General features: G+C 40.7%; 2 protein-coding genes across 2 annotated transcripts; both read left to right on the forward strand.

Annotated features, from left to right (window-relative positions):
- Nucleotides 1-203: 203 nt before the first annotated feature.
- On the forward strand, nucleotides 204-9,326 carry fam117aa (family with sequence similarity 117 member Aa). Its single transcript, XM_040040870.1, has 8 exons — nucleotides 204-327; nucleotides 1,713-1,855; nucleotides 4,425-4,520; nucleotides 4,713-4,826; nucleotides 5,146-5,262; nucleotides 5,619-5,844; nucleotides 5,985-6,159; nucleotides 7,915-9,326. The coding sequence occupies exons 1-8, from the start codon at nucleotides 204-206 to the stop codon at nucleotides 8,126-8,128; spliced, it is 1,209 nt and encodes a 402-aa protein (XP_039896804.1). The 3' UTR covers nucleotides 8,129-9,326.
- Nucleotides 9,327-9,575: 249 nt separating this feature from the next.
- slc35b1 (solute carrier family 35 member B1) lies at nucleotides 9,576-16,455 on the forward strand. The gene is made up of 9 exons (XM_040044292.1): nucleotides 9,576-10,265; nucleotides 12,147-12,238; nucleotides 12,425-12,555; nucleotides 12,674-12,704; nucleotides 13,188-13,348; nucleotides 13,495-13,621; nucleotides 14,930-15,036; nucleotides 15,171-15,324; nucleotides 15,611-16,455. Exons 1-9 carry the CDS (start codon nucleotides 10,141-10,143, stop codon nucleotides 15,661-15,663), a joined length of 981 nt encoding a protein of 326 aa, XP_039900226.1. The 5' UTR covers nucleotides 9,576-10,140; the 3' UTR covers nucleotides 15,664-16,455.
- The last annotated feature ends 253 nt before the right edge of the window (nucleotides 16,456-16,708 follow it).

Here is a 16,708-nt window from a genome sequence, read left to right on the forward strand (position 1 = left end):
AACATCATGGTCAACATCACAAAAGAAAGCTCGAGTAGTTTCTCCATCCAGAGGCCCGATCAGAGCTTTGGATCATCAGTGTGGATGAAGTGAGCGCGCTCAGTGAGAAAGCCCGTGAGAGCTGCAGTGAACGACGAGGAAAAAGAAAAGCAGGGACGACTGTTTTCATAAGCTGCGCTCGGCTGTGGGAGCCAAGTGGGGGGATGTCGAGCCGAAGTGGAGGAGCGCCTCGGGGGTGCAGCAACCCCAGCCTGCAGCCCCTCAGAGCCACAGTCCCATACCAGCTCCAGAGGGGCTCAGCTCTCCTCAGCAGAGAGGTCAAGACGGGTAAATACACACTCAGGAGGAGGGGGCTTGAATCTGCATTCACTTCCATGTGGTCCAGAGCTGAAAAGTTTGATTGTGCATCACTTAATCATCATTATTCCTTAGAAATGTGACCCAGTGGGGCAAAGGGTTAATGTTTTGTGGTTTTGATATATAGTGGATTTTATTCAAGCAAACATATTGACTGTGTATCATCACAAAGGCGAACTGAGCCAGAGTGATTAATCATTAAACATGAATTGCTGGGTGATTAATGAAAACTGACCCTGCTGCTGTTTTTATCGTGGATGAATTAAGTTGTTTTTGTCATTTAAAAACTGCATATTTTTATATTTTGAAAAGCTGGTAAGACAAAACTGAATTTGTGATGGGGGAATAGTTGCTATTTTCTGACATATTTAATAGGAAATGCATTATTTTTCAATTCCTCAAAGTACTCTGCAGTTTAATCAGTGCACCTTTGTAAAGATTCTTCCAGAAGTCTCTAGAACTGTTAATTGGAGCTCTAGAGGGAAAGCATGTAACACCAGGACCAGCTATTCATACACTGAATGATTAATGAACCACAGCACACTGAAGAAAAGCAGGAAGAATATTTAAGAAGCAAATACAAGAGACGACCATGCTTCTCACCCAAAGCCAGGGCACGAACTGTTTCAGTGTGCCTAACTATGCACCAGCCGTTTTACTTGGATTGTGCTCAAAAGAGTACAATTCCAACGTGCTAAGTCAACAATGAAGGCTGCTAGCCCTGAAACATAACACTGTTCTCATAATGTTATTTAGACACTCAGCTGCCCCTTAGCACTCTGACCTGTGGGATTCCTGCTGCATGCTTCATGCTAACACAGCAGCAGCTTTAAAGACCTCTTTGTTTTACTTTTGAGTGCTTGTTCTTTCACTGTATCCACAAAACTCACATCTGCATGTTATTTATGTGTCCTGTCTGCCCTGCAGCATGGGCTGATGACAACATACTGTGGGTGTGCTTTTGGATTAGTTGTAAATGTACTAGCTGGCTGTGGTGAGTGTTGCCAGTGTTGTGTAGCTGGATGGCTTTGCTCCAGGTCAAAGGCATGGTCCACACCTGCCAGAGATACAAAACGCTGCCAACACGCACACATACACACTTGTTACACTCACACAGCCCTGTGGTCTGCACACTTATGGAAAGGAAGGAGGCTGTGAGCAACTGCCACTGGGGCTAAAGAGTTATTTACACTTACATGTCCAATACAGTGTCTTACTGAAGGCTAAACATGATTACACAGGCAGGAGTTCAATCCCTCTTCAGCACAGAAACAGTTTCGACATGTACTGAGTGGAAGCTTACACAGTCTCAACATGCCCCTGGCTTCTTTCTATTTTCTCTGTTTCCACAGCAGACAGAACCACGGCTCGTCCACCAAAACCCACAATCCGCCGAACTCTTTCTTTGGACGCGATTGTCGGGCCCTATCTCCAGGGGCAGTGGCCCAAAGAGGCAGACGGGGCGGTAGTTAGCTGTGTCAATGATAAAGCCACGCAGGTAATGATTAATATATCCCGAAACCCCCAAATCTGCTATGATACTGTGATGGAGTTGCTATAATCGAATGAGCTTGGTCTCAATTAATCCCAGTTTGTTCTGTACCAGTGCTTCTGTTAGTGCAGGAACACAGTGTGAACCTGTTGAATCAATTGCAGAAAAGGCAAACTTGTGTGTGCTGTGCTTCTCCTGGATGTTAACGATTTCTATAGAGGACAAGATATCTGATGTTAGCTCTGCAGGTGTCTGGTGGTTCCAGTTCGGCGCGGCGGGTGGAAGGCAGCCAACTGGAAATACTCGTTTTTGTTCTTCTTTTAAAAAAAAAAAAATCTGCTTCTCTTCCCTCGCTGCTCCCCCCCCCTCGACTGTATCTGCTCGTAACTAGTGCACAAAGCCTGGAGTAACATCGCCAAGCTCCGCAAGCTTCGTCTTCTCTCCTGACACAGTTTAAACCCGAACGAACCCCCTTTGCCTCCATTGTGAGACACAGGCCCCTCCTGACCTCATTATACAGGCACCCCATCCCCCAGCACTCCCCAAAAACCACACTAACACATACTCAGCAGCACCCCACCCAGCACCTCCTTCTGCCATAGTTCCTCTGCATTATGTCAGATGATATGACTAGTTGTTTGGTGTTACTTCATTCTTTACTTTGCACACTACTGCACCTTTTTATTCCAGTCTGTGTTAGAATAATCACTTAGTGAATCAAATGAAAGTAACTGCAACCAATTAATCAATTAAATGTTTGAGGCAATTACATTTGATTTTAGTCTGAATTAGTGCCTGCAGCTCTTTGAGTTTTGTTGGCTTGTTTTTGAGCTAAATGCTAACATTATATTAACATGCTGACAGTCAAAAATGTTTTAGCATTTTGCTAATTAGCACAAAGCTGATGGAATCTCATCCTCGTCATCCTCATCTTCGTTCGACTGCTCCCTTTAGGTGTTGCCACAGCAGCCAGCATCTCACCCTATTCTTTGCTTCCTCTTCTGTCACACCATGTCCTCCTTCACTACATCCATGAATCTTCTGTAGTCTTCCTCAATCTTCGACATCCTTTGTCCAATATGTCCGCTGGCCCTTCTCTGCACACGTCCAAAACATCTCAATCTTGCCTCTCTAACTAACTTTTAATCACCTTGGTGGTTAAAAATGATCTTGACACACTCAATAGTTGTTGAGATTGCAGATCTCATTAGAGTTTTCTTTAATTTGACCTATTAAAGTAGCAGCAGTTAAATATAGTAACCTTTAAAAATGAAAACTCTCTGATTGGGACTTCTTAAATCTGAGGTTCTGCATAAATGAAGATTTTTTATTTTATTTTATTTTTTTTATAGAATTAGCCCAAAATGTAAAGGAAATAATATTTTTTTCCACCTTGTTCACTATATTAAAAAAATAAATACCAAGCACATTTTAATCAGTCCCTCAAGCTGGAAATATTAGCCATGGAGACCAAGTGCTTTGGTACCTTGGGGTCTTTTTATAGGTTCGTGTTCCATGATCCCTTGTCCATGGTTTGGGGAGGGTGGGGTTTTTGATGTTGGATGGTGGGGGAGGTTGGTAGCCGTAACTCTACACCAACGCCACTGTATGACTGACTCATGCTGCTTTCGGACTTATTTAGCCTGGCGACAGAGTACGTATGAGTCGACTGAAGAGGAGATGATGTCGGTGTTTTTCTACAGGCAGTAATGGCACCAGTAAGACTTCCCTGAGCTGTGAGGCCGAGCACCTTGTGTTTCGGGGGACAGAAATTCACAATGCAGTCACGGTGCATGGTTGCCTGTGAGTGGCTTATGAATAGACTGGACACCAGGGAGTGGATCAGATTCTTTGAAGGTGTGTGAAGCAGTTGACCCTAAACGTGGAGGCACCAGAACCTAGAGTATCGGATCCTGTTGCTTAAGTTGACCCGCGTGATGATGAATGTCCAGTCTACTGCATACAACCAACAGTCAGCAGCAAACAACCCAGCTCCCACTGGTAGAAGATCAAGAGTCAATGTGAAGAAATCGGTACGGATATAGGAGTGAAAAGGATGTTACAGAGTTGTGACTGACAAAGGAAGAAGTGCACTAAAAAGTCTGCTTGCTGGCTGCTTTTTGTTTTTCCTCAACAGTGTGTGACTTTGTGAATAACAACAAATAACTTATTTGTGTGTGTAAGTGCACTGAGGTGTTGAATGCACTGTATTTATAGTTTTTACACTGATGTGGTTTGGATGTTTTTTTATGAGAGTGTAAGCCGGGCTGTTTTGCAGCTCATAGTGGTTTCTTGTCGCCTTCCGCTGTACAGCTGTTGTGGGGCAGGTGTGCAAGACAGCTGTGGGGCTCAACTTAAGTGTTGTGCACACGAGTGTCGAATGGAGTTTGCTGGTTTTGGCAAAAAAAAAAAATAGAGTGGGTCTCCAAAAAGGTCGCCCTTTCTGACAGCCAGAATTACTGCCAATTAGGCCATTTTCTACCAGAGCCCCTCAACAGCATGTCAGGCAAAACACTGGATGCCTTATTTATATATGCTCTCTCTCTTCCCTTTTTTTTTTTTTTTTTTTTTTAAGACTCCAAGTTCCTGGGCAGAGGAAACCCGGGGAAGACGAAGTGCTGGTGGGCACAAGCGCTCAGCTTCTTGGGGCAGTGCAGAGCACCTAAGGGAGGCAAGTATTGTATACACTAAAGCAGTTAATTAATCATTTCTTCTATTTCTCTCACATACTCACACTCTTCTTCTCTTTGGCCTCCCATTGATAGCCTGAAACAAAAGGGTTCCTTCAGGGCAAACTTTGAACCTTAACCTTGAATGAATCACAATGACCCCTGAATCATTTTTCTCTCCACTCTGCCCTCAGGTGGCCAAGCTGAGACACCAGTTGCAGAAGCGTTCCCGCCATGCCCCTCCCTCAGCAGGATGCGAGCTCCCCCCCCACCCCCTGCCTGCAGGTCATGCAGCAGGAGTCACTCAGGTAGCCTTTTGTCCAATTAGGATATTAAAGGACACATACAACAAAGTTTTCATGATTGCTCCCAATGCCAGACTGTGTTCCACAGGCAGACGAGGAGGAGCTTGGTAACAGGGATATAAAAAACACTTGTTCTTTTTTTAGTACTGGCTGTCATCAAGTCTGCCGTGCTACTGCCATGCTGTCTCTGAAAGACAGTTTGAAACGAGCATATCACTCTGTACTGTTCACATGCACTATTAACAATTGCAATAGTGAAAAACCAGATAATCAGGCTTAGGCTACCTCAGAATTTGTCCGTATTATACTCGTTTCTCCTCAGACGATGCCGCTGATGCCGCTGAACAGACTTGCTCCACGGCTGCGACGGAGCGTCGAGGGCCTCAACTTAGAGCTGGAGGAAGTGTTTGTGTGTGAAAAACAAGACGATCAGCATGAGGTTAGGTCACTGAAACTTGCTTATACGTAAAACCAGAGAGGTTTTAATATCAAAAGGTTATAAGAACTACCAGTATCAACCAATTTATAGTGCAGTTGCTTTTCTCATCAAAATATCTGTGTGCCATATTTCATCACGGGTCACTTCATTAGTTACACCTTGCTAATACCAGGGTGGACCGCCTTTTGCTTTCAGAACTGTTTTAATTATTCATAGCAAAGATTCAACAAGGTGCTGGAAACATTCCTCAGAGATTTTGGTCCATACTGACATGAAAAAAAGAAAAGGATCGTTATTCACATTCACTTCAGTGTTATTATACTAAATTTTCATTTATTTGCTTCTGAATTTTACAGATTTTGGATATCCCAGATGGCCACAGAGCTCCCGCCCCTGCCCAGAGATGCAGCAGTGGCTCTCAGAGTGACCCCTCACCGGGGCCACTGGATCCTTCCCTTCTTTCTCCTTCTCAGTCCCCTTGTATTCTTGATACGTCACTTCTGACACCTTCAGGTTCACCTTGTCCTTTGAATCCATCACTTTTATCCCCATCCCAATCTCCCTGCACCATGGGAGAGCCAGGTTAGACAGGCTTACATTTCCTGTTTTGCAGTGCTTTATTAAACCATAAATGGATATATTTTTGAAAAATAATAATACAACAGACAGAGGTTTGCTTTAATTCTGGTATTGTTAGTAAAAATCTCTCTCTCTTTATGCAGAGCCTGTAGACTATGAGATCTTGTGTCCCTCTCCATCAGCATCGCTTCCTTCATTTGCACTGGATCCTCCTCTGCTGCAGGCCTGCTCCTCTTCGCCTCGTCCCAACAAAACCTACTCTTTTCAGCGCGAACCACCAGAAGGCTGTGAGCGAGTTCGAGTGTGTGAGGAAGCAGTGTAAGTACACCAAAGCATCATGCATAGATCATATCATGCAATTATTTCCTACTTTCTATACCACAAATTTACTTTTGTACCCAACTAAACCCCTCCCACAAGTACCATCAGAGCAAAACAGGATGTCATTACCACTCCAAATCAAGTTCAGATCACAAGACAAAAGGCACACGTTGTAACCTTGGAGCCAGTAATGACAAATAATGTTGCAAAAGTTTTATACATAAATAATAAATTTATTATTAAGGTGTATTTTTGTAACAGCTTGCTATGCATTTACATGTGGTCCCTTATGAATTTAACATTTCCAGGTTGAGCACCAAGTGTCCACCACTTTGATGAAATTTATGCCATTTTTCCAGTCTCTTCCAGTCTGAGAGGTCTCCAAGGAGGATTTTTTTTAAAATCTAACTTATTTACATTAAGCCACGTGACACGTGAAACAAGTACAAACTGAGGCCGTAACATTGCATTTGCAGGGGAATCATTATATAAACATAATGTATATACAAATACAAAGAACTTGGATTTATAGGAAATTTTTCCTTAAAAAAAACATATAGATGATAATAATTCCTATATGTGTGGTGATATTTATACAAAGTTTTGTTGAGATTGGCCCACCCGTTAAGGAGGACATAGTTATCTAAAGCAGCGGTCCCCAACCTTTTTTGCGCCACGGACCGGTTTATGCCCGACAATATTTTCACGGACCGGCCTTTAAGGTGTCGCGGATAAATACAACAAAATAAAACTAGTACCGGTACCGAAAAAAAGAAGATTTATTCATAACACACGTGAAAAGACCCAGGAAAACCGAGTTAACGATAAAAACGATAACAAGATAACACTGAAAACCGATAAAAACCCTGAAAACCATACATTTCACACCTGAGCCTCAACTCTCGCGGCCCGGTACCAAACGACTCACGGACCGGTACCGGTCCGAGGCCCGGGGGTTGGGGACCACTGATCTAGAGACATAAATGCATATATAATCTATGATTATTTAAGTAAGATGATGTTATTTGCACACTGTAGTTGCTATCAAATTATGACACCATCTGAGTTTAGATTGGTTCCCTATATGCCACCTTTTCATCTGTTAATTCTGTTTGTCACTAAGTATGAAATATACAGGAAAAATGAAGCCTTGATTGTGTTACCGAATTAGGATGACTTATTATTTGTGGCACTTTAATTGCAATAATAATGGCATCCTTATTTGATATTCTGTAGAAAAATCTCCAGTCACTGTATCAGCAGAAACAGATGAAAAAGCATTTTATCCTACACATTTGTGGGATTCCATAGTGTGTTGATTAGCAAAATTGCCTAATGCGCAAAAGGTCACAACTCGGAGGAAACGCAAACCCAGCCTCAGGAGGTCACGAGTCAGTATCTGCCTTGGAGCAGTCCCAAGTCTGGATAAATGAGAAGGTTACATCAGGAAGGACACCTGGCCTAAAAATGTGTGTTAAATCAACTATGCGGCTCAATGCACTATGAGAACCTTAGAAAATAAGCTAATTTATACACTTTTGAAGAAAACAGCTTAAATTAGTCTTGTCAGAATATCAGTGCACACTTGAAACCTTCTGATCTTGTGTGACAGTTATTTTTCACTGAATAATTTAATGGAATTGAAGGGTTGTAGAAGTTGTTATTATGGTGCTATAAATATGTAACTACATATAAAGCCGTGGGTGCTGTGTTGCAGTATGGGGGTTCATGCTTCTATCTCTCCATCTACAGCTCTGCCTATCAGGATGAGACTCTCCTCCAGTCATCCTGCCCTGACCCCAATAAAGTCAACTTCACCCCCCACGGAGGCTCAGCTTTCTGCCCGGTCAGTCTTTTGAAGCCCCTCTTGCCCTCCATGGACCTCCTCTTTCGTGGCCTGTCGGTATCTCCCGTCACTGGCTGCTCAGGTCAGGCCTCTCCTACCAGGCACCTGGGCATGCAGTAGGTGGATATCTGAGCAGAGTCTCTCAGGACTGAACCACATTGCACTGCCAGGACAAGCAGAAACTGGATGTGATATATATATATTTTTAATGCATCGTGACAATGGACAGTGTTGCATCACTGCTGTAACACGCCATCATCACTGTGATCAAAATAACCTTTGTGACTGTGAAGATTTGTTGCTGTCATACTTTAGAATAACTGTGGCCTAAATTCTGCCCGCTTTATCTTTTGTTTTGTTTTTTTTATGTTTTTTTTTCCACCTGCAGGAAGCTTTGATTCAGCTGATATTTACCTCATCAGCACTTAAACTGTCCTAGTATTCAACCGTATGAGGCATGGATTAGACTGCAGGATTTAAGTTGTGGAAATGCTTGAAAAGCTTTATAAGTACTTGCGTTTATTAAATCATTCTTTTGCATTAAAATTGTTCTAGTTAGAGACCGCAGTCTAGAAGGGATGCTTTTATTTTTCATCTTGAAACGTGAGAATTTACTGTCAAAAACCCTAGCACTTAGAAAACACACTGGTACCGGTTTTGCCTTCTTACTATCCAAACAATTGATGGGTATTCTAGTCGAGTATTGTTGATTTTAGATAAACATCCAGCTTAATTTGTGAGGGTTAACTGATGAAAAACAAAATATTTGTTGAATTTTTTTATATATATATATATATCTGTTTGAAATATTTTTGGCTTAAAGCTTTCAATGGCCTACTTTTCTACAGACGTGTTTCAAGGGAGATACATATTTTTATGTCTTTATAAGAAGCAGATGATACTGCTTCTGTTTTCACTGTTCTGACTTGTGCTGTTTTATAAGCAGACATTTTATAGCTTTATTTGCCTACAGGGGGCTTTGTTATAACCAAACTATTTTTAATAATTAGAGCAGGTCGCAGTGTTTGTCAGTTTGAGCCTTTTTTGAACCCTGGAGTTTAGACCACAGTGTTAGTGAAGAGCTTGACTTCCTTTTGATTGAATTATTATTCAATTGTGTTTTTTTTTTTTTTTTCCAACATAATAAATGACCTACAGGATAAATGGGGAGTAAACGTCAATGAAGAATTTGTCAGCTTTTTTTTTTTTTTTGGTATTCTTTTTACGTGATAGCAGTTACTGTTACCTGTGCTGTTGCCTGTGTAGAAAACAATAAAAGAAAATTGTTTTGGGGGCGTTAAAATGCCTTCTACGGTAATTATAATTCCTGTGGTTATTTTTTGTTGTCGTGTCTGCATTTGACACGTGTGTCTATGGGTTTTTAAATCTAAACCCTCCCTCCTTTGCCAAATCAGCTTTGTGATTGGCTTAAAGCGGCTCCATAATTCTTACATGGACCAATGAATTTAATCCACATCCTAGGACGACAAAAGGGCACGCGACATTTTCAAGAAAGGACCTCGGCTTTTTAAATAGCTGCCTCAAGTCACGATTAACCATTAAAGGTTAACGCGAACACCAAACGATCACAGAAGAGGCAGCGTTTTGTTTGCAGGATTGGAGCGGCGTATATTAAACACGTTATTATGCCTGTATGACTCAGGGTAGTTTTATTAAACTTAATATAAGCGTACAGGCTCAGGTGCTGACACCTAATGGGTCCTTTTAGAAGATAACTTTTCCTGCTAATTGCAGGTTTTAATTTCCCAATGAAAACCCGAGCGGCACATCCTTACCGTTACTCGGGTGTGAAAAACGGGATGCTTTTAATATAGCAGCTGCACAGCTAGAAGGCCCTTCTGTCTGGGGTGGTATAGGACAACCAACTATGGCATGATACTCGAATCTCAAGACAAGAGTTGGCAAGCGCCGGCAAATAAGATTTACTGCGATATATCACCAAGTCTTCCAGCTGGTGCATAATCCACAGCCAACGTAAACACGCGAGCGCCATTTCCGGGCTCGTGATAGCGGCTATAGTGGAGCGAGAGGTCGGAGCGAGAGGAGCGGGAAGTGGAGCGGGAAGTGGAGCGGTGGTGTCGGTTAACATTCCCGGGGTGGTCGACGACGGCATGGCAGCGGGAAAGGGAGCTGGGAAGCCGGCCTGGCTGTGGGACAATATGAGGTTACGGTTCATCGTTTGCTTCTTCGGAGTCTTCGTGTGCTACTTTTATTACGGAATATTGCAAGAGACGATGTAAGTAACAAGTAACGAAGCTAAACTAGAGACATTGTTATGCTGCTGTGAACCAAAACTCCCTTCAAAAAGCTGCCGCTTTAATATTGCTATGCATACATTAAAATTTTAGTTGGAGTTTGGTTATAGTTTTGTCATTAGAAAAAAATCACAGTTCTCATAATCGTAATCATATGAGCATATGACCTGAAGCACTGTCTTTGTAGCTCTCCAGATCTGTTAAGTAAAACTAAATACAGTACTGCAGCAGTATCCCCCCTTTTTGATTGATTTATTTATTTTTACATATTTGTCACACTTAAATTTCACTATTAGACAAAGATGACCCATGTAAATATAAACTGTCATTTTTTTAACTTGTTATTTAATTTATTAAAGGGGGGGCTATCAAAACCTACCGGGCTCTGCAAAAGTAATTACCCCCTAAAACTAATAAGCGGTTGTGCCAACCTTGGTAACAAGAACTGTAATCAAGTATTTGTGATAACTGGCAATGACTCCTTTATGTCACTGTGGGGCAGATATTGCTTTCCTCACTGTTCTTTGTAGAATTGGTTTGACCACATTAAATGTTTTTTTGAAAATGAATGTCTGTTTCAGGTCAATCTGAATTAAGTCTGGACTTTGACTAGCAGCTTTTAGCAGCTCTGAGGTGGACTTGCTGGGGTGTTTCAGATTATTGTCTTCCTGTTTAACCCAAGTGAACTTAAACTGTAGGGCACAAACTGATGGCTGGACATTCTCTATGAGGATTTTCTGGTCGAGCAAAATTTGCGGTTCCATCAATTAGAGCAAGTTGTTCTGATCATGAAGCAGCCTCAGGTCATAACACTACCACCACCATGTTTGACTGCTGCTGTTATGATGTGTTAGTTTCACATCAGATAAGATGGGATTCAAACTATCTAAAAAGTTTATCTTTTGTCAGACAAGATCTATTTAAGCAATTTCGTTATTCAACGGGTTTGGCCTGGGCGTGACTAGTGAAACTGGGCTCAGCTTTCAAATTGCGGTAATCAGAGTTAACTTGTGGTTTAACGATAAATGGGCGCAATTACTTTTTCACACAGGTTTGGCTCTTTTTGCCTTAATAAATTAAATCATGGTTTTCTCTGGTTACCGCTGTCTAATATTAAAATTTGTTTGATGAAATGAAACGTGTGTGAGAAATATGCAAAAGAATAAGACATCTGGAAAACTTCTTCTCTGAAGAATAATTTTTTTATTTTTAGTCTATCTTAAAAGCAAAATTCTGCATTACACAGACTTTTGTTTTTGCGTTGTTTTTCTTTTTTGGGGAGTACATTTAAAAATCTCAGAGATTTACTGGTTCAGGCATAAGTTTTTGCAAAAGAGACATTTTAGTTTCATGTATACTGTTTCTCCTATACATGCAACTTTAAAATCTGCAGTCTGGCTTATGTAAAGTAAGCAGAGCTCTGCCTGTGTTCTCTTTCACATACTGAGAAAGGACACAGATGGTATGCTGTCAACAAAGGGTACAGGAATACTCTCTGGTTTCAAAATGATGACTTGAAAATGCCATGTGAGGTGAAGCGGCACTTCTACAAACCAATGTCTGACTTTTATTACATGTTATTACATGTTGTTATGAATATGGACATATTATCTTCAGATTAGCCCACTAAAAACAATTGCAAACTGACACCAAGTACTCAAGCAAGACAGCTGCTGAAAAAACTTTTGGTCCACTAACAGACTGCTACCCTCACCACACCCCTCTTTCACTCTCCTTTTCTGAATGCCCTTTTCACAGCTAGGAGACACATGAAACCACTCAGATGTTTAACCTAGCTATTTGCATGCTCCTGCCAAGACGGGTCTGTTGTGTTCAACATGCTGTTGCTCTCTGTTTTCTAGCACTCGAGGTGATTATGGTCACGAGAAGTTCAGATTCGCCCGTACGCTGGTCTTCATCCAGTGCATCATCAGTTGTGTCTTTGCAAAGATCTGTGAGTATGTGCTGCACAAAATGCACACAAAAACTAATAACAGTGGTTAAAAGACTCCACTGACTCTGCTAGGAAACACCCGAGAACAACACCAGTCGAATCTCTTGTATGTTAACTTCTCTGCCTAATATTTAAAATAATGTAATGTTGTGAACTTTTTTTCTTTAATTCTCTTTTAATAATTAGTGATCCAGTTTTTTGAGAGCTCCAAGCCAGATCACACGAAGAGCTGGCTCTATGGCCTGTGCTCGCTCTCTTATCTTGGAGCCATGGTGTCCAGTAACTCTGCCCTTCAATATGTCAACTACCCCACCCAGGTGAGTATGCCCTATTTAAATGGGTCAACAGTAACTGGTTATGTGTTTTTCTTTTTTCATTGTATGTGTATTTGTGCTTGAACCTTGCATATTCTATAACTGCGTTTTTGTTTGATAGGTTTTGGGGAAATCCTGCAAACCCATACCAGGTAAATCGAACAAAAATAAGTGTTGTAGTGTTGCTTTTTAAAGTGCTTTCTTTCACCATATCATTTACATAATATTTTGTCACTGCTTACCTTTGTTTCCGTAGACAACAGTCTGTCTGTACTGACTAATTCAGAAAGTGTACAGTATGCAGGGTGTGTATGAGGAAATATACAAAGTCAAATTATTTACTTTTTTTTTAAGTGTAGGCTACTAAACAAACACGAGTGATTCTGAGGTCTTTTCTTACAGATTAGGGACACATTTAGTTTGAATATTCTTCTTAGGCGTGTGGAGCTGAGAGCCTGCTTTGCATATTACAGTATGTCCTGTTTATACATGAAGGTTAACTCTCACCCCTCACAGCTTGGTTATCGCTTGAATTCTGTTTCCTTCCATATGTTTCACTCTCAGGGCTGAAGTTTTGACACGCTGTCCAGGCTGGTATCAATCGGCTTCATATTTCTGTTATTGTGTCCTTGCAGTGATGATCCTCGGTGTGACAATACTGAGGAAGAAGTATCCACTGGCTAAATACCTGTGTGTGTTGCTGATTGTGAGCGGTGTTGCTCTTTTTCTCTATAAACCCAACAAGAGCTCTGCTGTTGCTGATGACCATATTTTTGGCTTTGGAGAGATTCTGTTGGTGAGCTAACACATATTCTGTTCATTTCACCTATTTGTCCTCATATGCTGCCCATCTGCCTGCATCTCCCTCGTGTCCTCACGGGTGCTTTGACTTTCCCATTACTTTCATCTCACGTCTCGGTGTTGTGTTTTGCTGCATCATAGCTGGTCTCTCTGACATTGGACGGTTTGACTGGTGTGGCCCAGGATCACATGAGGGCTCGCTTCCAGACGGGTGCGAACCACATGATGCTGAACATCAACATGTGGTCCAGTCTGGTGCTGGGACTAGGTGAGTCTCACATCTAATAGAATATGTGTCAGGAGCATGCAGGCTCTCATTCCAACTGAAAATACATCTGGCCATTACACTGATTTGCTCACCTGCAGCTAGAGAGGAGACACTAATGAGCAAACTCACCTTGGTGTGGTTCAGTACTGCCAACACTGGTGAATATATGGTTTCAAAGCTTTCTTTATGAATAATTATCTAAGAGCATAGTACCGGTTTAAGGCTTTTGCAGAAAATTTCCTATGGTGCTATAATGTTTATAATTAACAAAAAAATTTTGATTAAAGATAAGAACAAAATATCCTATGTTTAATGTAGTTTTCTTCAGGTGCTTTTCCACTCAAAACTTTTTAAACACCAATTCAAAGTGAAATCACCTCATGGTGATTTTGCATTTACAAAAGTACCATAAGGTGTTCTCCGTTGTAGTGCTGTGTTCCTAAGGTGATTTTAATGTGAGTTTGGTATATTTTATTCTCATTCTGGATTCTGACATGAGCTCCAGGATGAATAGCGGGTGTGATGCAGTAGATGGTAGCAAGAAGTTTAAAAAAAAAAAAAACCTCAAACAGAACCAATAACAGCTGCATTAGAAGCAGAAAATGTGTGCACTTTTCCCTCAGGAGGCAAAAACTCATTAATTCAGTCAAGGCATAGTGCGGAGTGTTATCTTTTTAGATAAGAAATCCTCCACCTCAAAGCCCTCAGTTCTGTTAGCAGATTGCTACAATATGCTGAAGAGCAAGGCACATAAAACAAACACAATTTAATGATGGGTTTTTTAAGGTTGGGTACTAATGGGCTCTGAGATAAAGATCAAAAGGTCAAAGATTATATGAGAACTGGAGGACTGTCATCACTTTTAAGCTAACTAACTGGTAGGGTCTGCTGTCTTGGAGTGTTTTTCTATCCTTCCTGAACCACTTTATTATGCTAATTTACATTTTATAAAACGATGGCGTTTTTTTTTGTAAGCGTTAAGTGCAGTTCCAATATGCAACCTTAACAGCTTTTAGTTATTGGTTGTCAAATGTGTGCAAATGCAGATATACTCCTGGTTTCAACATGCACAGCAAGACTTTGATGTCTAGTATTTCCCAAGATGCAAAGGTATTCTTATACCTCCACTCCTACAAATTCATTACACCCCCACACTAAGATTTCACCTAACTGCTAATACTGTACAGAACCACTTGGTGGTGCTGTACATTCACACTGTGAACTCGGTCTGGTTTTCTTACCAAGGATAGTCAGAAATGAACTGTGTTTTTGAAAAGTTGTTGATGTTACGTTCCTCTCTGTTCTCAGCGGTGTTGTGGACAGGGGAAGTGTGGGAATTCCTGAGTTTTGCAGAGCGCCACCCGGGCATCTTTTACAATATATTTCTGTTTGGAGTCACCAGTGCTTTAGGCCAGGTAGGTGGATCAATGCGAGTACTGATTATTAGCAATGCCATATTAAAGAACAGGAAACACCCTGTTGTGTTTTACAATAGATACTTAGTAATGACTGACATCCTGACTCGCCGGCTCAAATGTTCCTTTTTCAGACCTTCATCTTCATGACAGTTGTGTACTTTGGGCCTCTGACCTGCTCCATTGTCACAACTACGAGGAAGTTCTTCACCATCCTTGGCTCTGTTATTTTGTTTGGCAATGTAATGACTACAATGCAGTGGGTTGGCACCATTCTCGTATTCCTTGGTCAGTAACTATACTACTTTCGTATTTTAATATATTAGATTTCCATTTCGTCAGGTTTCCAAAAGGTTGATTCTGTTCATCTGGACATAGTCTTTTCAATCCAAGTGACAAAACGTTTCTCCCATTGAAAACGCTACATCCAGATGAACAGAGTCAAATTTTTGGAATTTACTTACCTGGATGATTGAGTATGCATCAAGACATTTCATCAGGTTAAATGTATATAAAATATCTGTTCAGATGTTGTGTCTTCCCTCCATTCACATCTTTGGTTTTCTCACTTTAGGTCTTGGAATGGATGCTAAATTTGGCAAAGCCCCCAAGAAGACGACACACTGAAACACACTGGCGCACATGAGGAAAAAAAAGAAGAGAAACACTAGATTGGAAACCATAGCCAGTATATTATTTTCATAAGACATCATGTACAGGCACACTATATGTGCCTATGACTTGTTGAACTATGGTCAGATATTTTACTGCATTTAAAAGAGAGTCGTTGTAGTTTTCAACTCCAGCTTCTGTTGTGTACAGTTGATATACTGAAGAGATGCATTATATGGGATCAAGTCCAGAATGAGCTGTGACACAACCTGCAGTCCTTTTTGTGGAAGAATTTGAACAGGCTGAAGTGCAAAGGTGTAAACCTTATTTTATTCAGACAAATCTTTATTGTTTCTGAAACCAGCTCACCTGCCTTGGATTGATGTTGAACCAAACAAGGCCTTAGAAACACATTTCCAGCAGTTAACCCATGAAATTACACCAAATGGTTTACAAATGGATGCTTGAATGTGTGTAATTGTAACATTTAGTTTGTCTGAGAAAACAATTAGTAAGTTTAATGTCCTTTATGAAAATTTAGATGGTTGTATGTCGCCTGTTGTCTTATGTCCAGTCTTACTTTTAAATTGTATTTACGTTTATTTTCTAAAGTTGAAAATTACTTGCCATAAAAGGGAAATTATTATATTTTGTTGTCATTTTTATTCTTTTTTTTTTTTTCAGTTTTTAAAAACTGGTTCAAATCGGTTCATTCTAGAATGGTATTGACTGCATCATGGCACTAATCACCAGCTACTTGTTAAACTTGTTAGCCAAACCCAACAATTAAATGTATTTAAACACCCATCGATATTCCAATAATATGTAGCTTACACAATTTTCTCTACTTCAAATAATATTTTTAAAGATGCATTGATTGTGGAAATGCACCTAAGGAATGAAAGGACACTGGACTTCTAAATATGAAATGCCCCTGAATCAATATTTTGAATGGAACTGGTAAAAAACTGGAATATTGATTATATCTTAAGGGAAATGTCCTTAAACCTGACAATCAAAACTAAATAGCCAGGGTTTTGTTTTGTTTTGTCTTGAAAAT

The sequence above is a fragment of the Simochromis diagramma genome, unplaced genomic scaffold, assembly GCF_900408965.1.
Source record: "Simochromis diagramma unplaced genomic scaffold, fSimDia1.1 OVJJ01000321.1, whole genome shotgun sequence".
NCBI lineage: Eukaryota > Metazoa > Chordata > Actinopteri > Cichliformes > Cichlidae > Simochromis > Simochromis diagramma.

Excerpts from the sequence above, each read along its gene's own strand:
- fam117aa (XM_040040870.1), top strand. The coding sequence starts at position 204 with ATGTCGAGCCGAAGTGGAGGAGCGCCTCGGGGGTGCAGCAACCCCAGC. Across the intron at positions 4,521-4,712 it reads GTGCAGAGCACCTAAGGGAG|GTGGCCAAGCTGAGACACCA; the intron begins GCAAGTATTGTA and ends CTCTGCCCTCAG. Across the intron at positions 4,827-5,145 it reads ATGCAGCAGGAGTCACTCAG|ACGATGCCGCTGATGCCGCT; the intron begins GTAGCCTTTTGT and ends GTTTCTCCTCAG.
- slc35b1 (XM_040044292.1), top strand. The coding sequence starts at position 10,141 with ATGGCAGCGGGAAAGGGAGCTGGGAAGCCGGCCTGGCTGTGGGACAAT. Across the intron at positions 13,622-14,929 it reads CAGTCTGGTGCTGGGACTAG|CGGTGTTGTGGACAGGGGAA; the intron begins GTGAGTCTCACA and ends CTCTGTTCTCAG. Across the intron at positions 15,325-15,610 it reads CACCATTCTCGTATTCCTTG|GTCTTGGAATGGATGCTAAA; the intron begins GTCAGTAACTAT and ends TTCTCACTTTAG.